An 8,382-nucleotide genomic window follows, 5' to 3' on the forward strand; every position below is an offset into this window, starting at 1 on the left:
TACTAGTCATGTGGCCTTGGGCAAGTCACTATTTGAAAGGTCTCTATAAAATGAGGGGTCTAGGCGGTGTAGTGGCTAGAGCCCTAGGTTTGAAGTCAGGAAGACCTGAGTTCAGATCCTGCCTCAGACCCTTACTAGCCATGTGACCCTGGGCAAGTCACTTCTCACCTCTGTTTGCCTCAGTTTCCTCACCTGTAAAATGAAGACCACATTGAGCTTTGATCTACAGATCCAGCCCAGTCCAACAGGCATGTATTAAGTGTCTACCACTGTGCCAATCATGAGAACCAGAGACATAAACAAAGCATTGGGCGGGGGGAAAACGACACAGAAACACATATGTCTAGACATGGTGACTCAGAGATAAGGAGGGCACCCGCAGCAAGGGGGATCATGGAGGGGTGACTGGAGGAGATGAGCTGAGCCCTGAAGGAAGCCAGCAAGTTTGGGAGAGGGAGCATCCCCGGCATCAGGCAAGCTTGGGCAAAAGTGCTGAGGCAGGAAATAGGTAGTCCAGTTTGTCGGGGAAAAGGTCGTGTGAAGGGAACAACGGATAATGAGTTTGGAAAGACAGGCAGCAGCCGTATTGTGTGAATGCCCTACTGCACAGTGTGTGCTTGAGCAGGGAGGGATGCGATCAGACTGAAAGGCGTGATGAGGCTCATCCGTGTAGCGCCTGGATTGGGAAGGAGAGAGGTCAGAAGCCTGGGGTCCAATTAGGAGTCGTTTGCACAGTCCAGGTGAGAGGATAAATAGAACATTTGTCAAGAGCATGCGTCTAATTAGTTTACATGGTCTAGAATTCTTTCAGGGAAGAGAGTGAGAAAAACTACAAAAATAATGCTCAGGGCACTTAGCGTGGTGTCTCTTCTCTGACTATGTCGAGCTTGTTAAATTAATTTTTCTAATAATGGCGACTTCAGTAACATCCTACTCCCGGGCCTCATGGTGGTATGGAGAAGATCTTGGATTCTTACAGGCTGCACTCATAGAGAAAGGTTCTGCCTTACTAAGAAAGCTTCAGGGATCAGCCTGGAGGGGGACTGTAGGCTCGGCATTCGAGGACCAGCCTAGGGTGGATGTGAAGGGCTTGTTATTTGGTCAGCTACAGGGCAGTGAAGGTTTGGGCCACAATAATTGCCCAGGACAAGTTACAGAGTCAGTCCTCATACCTACAGGTACCCAGATCCTTGAAATACTGAAAGACTGAAGATGATGTGAAAATAAATGGGTAACCAAAGACATGTGGTATGGCTTTGGCCAGGTTTTCGCTAGGATAAACAAAAAGTATTTCCTTTTGTGTGCTTCACATTTCTCACGGTCTCATCTCTAAAGGCAAAATATGCAAAAATTTATCTTCGTTCCCTTCTCATGACTTAGCCTGAGTGCTAAATCCCAGGATATAATAATAATAATAATAATGATAATGATAATAATAATAATAATAATAATAATAATAGCACCTATTTTTAACATTTTTAGATTTGCAAAGTACTTTAAATATGCTCTCATTTTATTTTCACAAAATCCCTGGGAGGTAGGTTATTATTACTCCCCACTTTACAGATAAGGAAACTGAGGCAGGGAGAAGGTAAATGACTTCCCCGAGGTCACACAGGTAGTAAGTAAGTGACTGAGGCTGGATTTTAACTCAAATCTCCCAGACTCCAAGTTCAGTGTTCCATCCACTGTACCACCTCACTGCCTCATGATAAAATAGAATCTTTCTTTTCAATCAGTCGGGTCTTTATAAAGCGTCAACAACGTGCCAGGCACTGTGTTCGGTACTGGAGACAGAGGTACAAAGAATGGTGTAATTGGATGGGGAGTGAGCTTGTACTTTATGGCACAAATCTAGACTGAGAACCACAGTGATTCCTGTTTACTGATTAAATGTTACTGGTAGAACGTCTCCTTTTCACCCACTAGGAGTCAGGCACCTTGGCAGGTGCTGGAAGTAGAGAGACAAAAATGAGTCCCTGCCCTCGAGGAGCTTATAATCTTCTGGGGTGGGGTTGGAGGTGAGGGAAATAGAACATGCATCTGGAGTGCCCTATAAAGTAGGAGGTTCAGCCGGGACCTTCTGAAGGAAGGACAGGGACCTGAGCCATCCTTTGAAAGAGCAGAAGGAAACCCACACACCGATGCTGAGAAGGAAACAGTTTACTGGTACCGTGTAGACCCAGGACCTCGCAGTCAATATATCTTCTTTAAAAAAATTTTAATAGCACTTAATGTAGATCTGATATCAGGAAGACCTGAGTTCAAATCTAAGCACAGATATTTAATAGCTATCTGACCTTGACGCGGCTGGGTGGTGCAGTGGTTAGAGCACCGAGCCTGCAGTGTTCAACTCTAGACTCAGTGACTTACTAATTGTATGACCCTTGACCTCTGTCTGCCTCGGTTTCCTCAACTGTAAAATGGAGATAATAATAACACCTACTTCCCAGGGTTATTGTAACGATCAAATGAGATAATATTTGTAAAGTTCTTTGCAAATCTTATTGTTACTGCTATTATTAATACTTTTTTTTACAATATGGTGGGTTTATATGGATATAAAATCCTTGCCACCCTTACCATCCCCCAATAAGTGAATTTCCCTCAGAACAAAGACAGTGACACCAACGTAACCAACACACAGAGTTGTGCCTTCTAAAAGATGTCTGCGCACGGACACCTTCGAACCCTCAAAAGCTGATGAATTCTGACAGTGAGAAGAAAGAGCCCTTCTCAACACACTTGGAACAGCACTAGCAGTTCTTAATTTCAAAAAGTGGATTAAGAGATGATCAGTATTCTTTCCTTAGTCGTTTATAATTGCAGCATATTTCACGTTCACTTCCCAGCAGAAAGTACTGGAGAGACCGAGGCTAAAAAGATTTGTTTCAATGGCACTGGAATGGAGGTGTCCTGATAAGCTAAATGTAAACCTCTGGTGACAAATAGGGACGAGGTATCAATTCCATTCAACAAACCTATTAATCGTATTATTCTATATGTGTGACAATAAGTATTCGTTAATCAAATTATACTAAATTAATTATTAAGCATTAATCTATTTATTATAATATAGTGTATAATATACTATATTTTAATATTATATATAATTAATTATTCTACTATATTTTAACATCATGTATTATAATTGTACACCATTAATTATTATGCTATATTCTAATATATTATAATTATATGTCATTATACTATATTTTAATACTATATGTTAGAATCACATATCATTGTTATGCTATATTTTAATATCATACGTTATAATTGTCAATAATTTACAACTTAAAATATAATGTGATGAATATATAATTATAAATTTACAAAGCACTGGGGATAGATAAAGAAACATTTCTGTATCTCAAGGATTTATATTCCATTGGGAGGGATGTGACACACATCTAGCTAAGCATAATACAGTGTGGGGATTTGGAAGAGAAGGATTGACAAGGAGAGATGTAGTCAAGCCACTTGTGAATCCTTGAAGAGGGAGAGGGGATCAGGGAAGTCTTCATAGAGGAGGTGGCTCCAGAGATGAGACTTCAAGGAAAAGGAGGATTATGATAGGTAAAGATAAGAACAAATCGGGGAAGGCAATGACATTTGCAAGTGCTTGGAGGTGGGAGATGACATAGGATTGTAGATTTACAGCTGAAGAAAGCACAGAAGTGGTCTGATCCAAATCCTTCCTTGTGCACCTTAGGAAAATGAAGTGCAGAGTTCACCCACGGTCACTTGGTAAATAGCGGAGCCCTTGGTCCTTTGATTTCAGAGCCACCATTCCCCACTAGCCACCATGCCTCTTAAGTTCATACTGAGTCCTTGAAACCACTAGTAGTCCAGTGTGTCTGGAATCTAGACGGTATGAAGGAAATTAAGGTAAAATAAACAAGAAAAGCAGATTGGAGCCCTACTGTGGGGCAGCACCAAGAGTGCCAAGCAGGCTATGGTTTATCCAAGCAATAGGGAGCCACCAGTGGTTCCAGGGCAAGGGAGCAACCCTATCCAATCTGTGTCTTAAGAGAAACAGGCAGCTGGGAAGAAGATAGATCAGAAAGGGGAGAAACTGGGGGCAGAGAGACCACCAGGAGCTGATTACAGTAATCCCAATGAGGCTCCAATAGCCATCCAAAGTAGAGAATGGGGGCAGGTGATAGATGTGTAATTTTAAGGGATTGTAAAAGTCATCTAGCTCAACCTCCTCATTTTACAGATGGAGAAACTGAGACTCAGACAAGTTAGATGATTTGCTCAAAGTGGCAGAGAGTCAAAGCTAGAGCTGGCATTCGGACCCACGAGCTCTGATTCTAAGGCCAGTGTTTTTCCCACTATACACACACTGCCTTCCCCCCAGCCCATGTGAGAGACAGAGTGGAGGGAGGGGTCAAGGCTGACTCTGAACGTTAGTGACTTGAGGGGCAGGGGGATGCCCTAAGCAAATGGGAAAACCTGAAGGAAGGCCAAGTTCCAAGGGAAGCATGAGGGGGTCTATTTGGGATCCAGGAAGTTTGAGGACATTGACGGGGAGGTGGCCAGCAGGCCAGCTAGAGTGCAGGATTCACATTAGCCCTACGCACATAGCTCTGGGAATGATCTGTTTGCAGAAGACAGGCCAACTCCTTGGCAGGTCATGAGATCACCATGAGGGAAAGTGTAAACAAAACAGAGGAGGGTCTAGGAAAGGGCCTTCAGAAACATCCATGCATCCATGGTTAGGGGGCAGGGGATGGAGGGTGGCCCAGCAAAGCTGAATGAACAGGAGTGGCCAGGCTGATCAGAGGAGAACCAGGAGAGAGAAGCATCACAGAAACCAAGGAAGAAGAGAGTGGCCAGGACCAGTCAGTGGTATCAGAGCTGCTGTCAAGGAGGACGAGGCCTGAGAAAATAGTCAAGACTTCAGCAATTGAGCTTTTCGTGGAAAGAAGACAACATGTTAAAATGTTCATGTTAAAGTTGCCTCATTCCCAGTGCACTGAAGTGAATGCAATATCTCCACTTCTGCTGGGGGTGATTGGAGGTGGGGGGGGGCTGTATTTACAGGGATGGGGGGGGAGTAAGTTTGGGGAAATAAATATGGTATTTACAATGTTCTTAGCAGCAACATTCCCCCAGCTAACTCCATCTTCAAGTAAATATGCAATTTGGAAGATTTCTAAAGCCTTCCATCCCATCCCATTTGCCTTTACCTCCACCCTCAGAAATTAAAAACACACACACACGCACACACACACACACACACACTAACAATGGTACGTTAGTGCCTTTGGTGTTGAGAGAACACTGTATCTGTTACAGGGGTTCTTCCTTTGATTCCTGGCTCTGACACTTAACTAGCTATATGACCTTGGGCAAGTCACTAACCATCCCTAGGCCCCATTTTCCTAATCTATGAAAATGAGGAGGTTGGACTCTGCCTCTAATGCCCCCTCCAGGTCTAAATCTGCAGTCCTACATGTTTGTTGAATTGAACTACATTGAATTAAATCGGCTGAGTCTTGGCACAGTGCCTGGCATGTAGGAGGCACTTGCTCCATGGTTATCCTCTTGACTTCCTGGCACCAAGGTCTCAGAAATGGTAGCTCATTGGGGTATCTTTCTGCTTCTGGTGCCAAGTTTTCAGGAGTCAGGCCCAGCAAAACAGGCTCTGTGTACCCCCAGAGGGGACGTGGGAATGGATGTGACGGAGGGAGCAGTCCCTTCCTTCCAGATGCCATTACTTGCTGTATGATGACCAATGTCTTTGCCCATTTTTCTGCCTGGCTTCTGGCTTCTGTCGTCCTGATCTGTCATTGCCCCCAGAGCCATGAGCTCGGGACAGGGGAGGAAGACCTCATGCATTGTCATCTTCCTTAAAGATTGTTTTATCCAGAGATGTAAACGACAGTCTCCTAAAGTTGTTCCATTTGGGGTTCACACCAATTCAACACCATCTGTGAAATCCCTCCCCAGCCACTCAAGAGCTAGGAAACAGAATGTGTCACCCCTCCCCGGGACAGGGGAGAGTTTGCCTTTCCCTTCTCAGGCCAGCCTGGCCACTTCCAAAAACCATCTGGGTGAATCCATTGTGTTTTGCTATCCTTGGGCACATTTTTTCCAAACAACATGTTTAATTAGTGCTCGTTAGCATGAGGCAAGCCTTGGACTTGGCCATTCCGCCTTCCTGTGCCCGCTGTTCAGCCTGCTGTCAGACTGGGCAGCCTCAGGCTCCCTAGTCACGTGAGAGGCTTCCTGGGCAGGAGATGCTCCAGAGCAGGGCCTCTGAGTCATTTGCTTGTGTGCATGACAAGATCATTCTTGGCTCTTTGAGCCGGGATTGGGGGGAGCGGGGCAGTAGTGGTTCTATATAAAAATGAAGATGATTGGAAACAGTAGTGCCTTTGACAATCTGATTGGAGTCAAGAAGATCTGGATTCCGTCACTTGACCTTGGAATCTGCACTATAATTTGTAAGGCCCTGAGAAGGTCAATGACATGCCCAAGGTCACATAGCTGGGATGTGTCCAGAGGCAGGTCTTGATCCCAGGACTCCCTGGCTCCAAACTCAGTCTCTGTCCACCAAAGCCATTCAGCTGAGAGGCTCAAATGAGATGTTATAGCAAACTTTAAAATAATACACAAATGTTAATTATTAGTAGTTATTCATCTTGGTAAGAGTAAAGACACATATTGACCTCCGATTCCCATCATGTCCCTTAGGTTACTTGGTCCTTTTGCCTTGTTTAATTTATTTGCAGTTGGAGTTTGAAAATTTCTTTCTCCTTGTTCTTCCCCCCCCATCCCCCACCAAAGTCAATGTTTTCTTGTTGTTTTTTTTTAATATTATTAACACTTCCCAATGACCAACCTCCCCAACCCCATAGAACTTTACCTACATCCTTTCATTCTTGGACACATCTTATAATTTTCCTTCTCACCATTAGGTTATAGACCAGGGGTCCTTAACCTGGGGTGTATGAACTGGGTTTTTTAAATATTTTAACAACGATTATTCAATATAATTGGTTTCCTTAGTGTTCCTGTGTAATTTATACATTTAAAAACATGATTCTGAGAAGGGGTGCATAGGTTTCATCAGACTGACTGCCAGAGGTTGGCCAGGTACAAAAAAGGTAGAGAACCTGTTATACACACCCTAATTAGTGGATATAACCCCACAATTGATCTACCTGCTTATTCTAGAAATACAGTTAATTGTATGGCGTAGAAACATTCCAGAAATTAAGTTGGTCTGACTAGACTGCAGTTTAGTGGTTCTTGGGAATGTATTTCTTCTTGAGCTGATCTGACCATTTGTCTAACAGGTACCATCCTTGGAAAATCAAAGAGGAGCAGAGACTTTTCCTTTTGGAACCAAAATAATGAATCTTGTGATTAATTTTACAGACATGCTGAAAGCCAGCAGAAGCACTTGGCGGAGAAAATGCCGGCAAAATGAATCCGGAGCCCCCACCAGGAGACCACGCTTGAAAACTATTGTGCTTCTGTGTTCCTAAAATGTGGATACACCCTTGGAGGGGTGCAGCAAGAAACAAAAAAATCAGTGTTAGTCAGTGATGATGTCCGAAGCTTCATGTCCAGTGATTGGCCTTTGCTTCTTAATTTATTTTCATTTTAACTCGTGCCACTAAATAGCCGGCATTTTAATAAAATACAGTTATGAGAAGAAAATGTACAGTAGCCATGCTGTTACAAACCCTGGTTGGGAACAGAGGGTAGTTTAACTTTATTTTTTATTTGTTTAGAGACTTTCAGTTGAACCCGTCCTTTCCCGTTGCCTACTTTTACTCCTCACCGTAGTTCACTCTAAAGAAAAAGCTGTCGAAGCCGGTGCTATCAAAGTCCAAACCATACCTGCCTGCCTCGTCGTGAAGTTGTAGCTTTCCGTCATCTGGATATTTTAATCAGTTTTCAACATTTTGTAAATGTTGACTACCTGACCTTCATTTTTAGATGTGCTATTAACATTCAGCTGGATTCAGAGAGTTTCCCTGAAACGTTTTATGTATAAATATGTAAAATAAAAATTGAAAATTTGTTTCATAGGATATGTCTTTTTGTTCAACAGCAGACATAGTGGCGCTCCTTCCCCTTTGCTTTCCCAAGGAGAAATTCTCCATCTTGTGGTTTTTACTACAGAGAAGCTCATTGCAGCCTGTTCCCAAACACCTACAGGGAGGCAATGAGCTTGCATGAGTTGATCTGAGTTCAAAGAAGAACTATTGCTTTGCCCAGAAAGATAGATTTTCAGAGTTGGAAGCAACTTACTGGTCATCGATCCCAACCCCAAAAGAATCTTAATAATAATAATAATAACTAGAATTTATATTGGATTTTAAGAATTACAAAGTACTTTACAAACATTATTTAATT

General features: G+C 43.1%; 1 protein-coding gene across 10 annotated transcripts in view; it reads left to right on the forward strand.

The window, feature by feature from the left end:
• SCHIP1 (schwannomin interacting protein 1) overlaps positions 1-8,052 on the forward strand; it is a 652,642-nt gene extending 644,590 nt beyond the window's left edge. For all 10 annotated transcript variants that reach the window (XM_020988859.2, XM_020988861.2, XM_020988860.2 and 7 more), the window contains one exon: positions 7,396-8,052. In XM_020988859.2, coding sequence (XP_020844518.1) covers positions 7,396-7,447 — 52 coding nt within the window. In that variant the 3' untranslated portion in view covers positions 7,448-8,052. The remainder of the gene's footprint in view (positions 1-7,395) is intronic.
• Positions 8,053-8,382: the final 330 nt, after the last annotated feature.

The sequence above is a fragment of the Phascolarctos cinereus genome, unplaced genomic scaffold (genome assembly GCF_003287225.1).
Source record: "Phascolarctos cinereus isolate Bilbo 61053 unplaced genomic scaffold, phaCin_HiC Scaffold_7;HRSCAF=346, whole genome shotgun sequence".
Taxonomy (NCBI): domain Eukaryota; kingdom Metazoa; phylum Chordata; class Mammalia; order Diprotodontia; family Phascolarctidae; genus Phascolarctos; species Phascolarctos cinereus.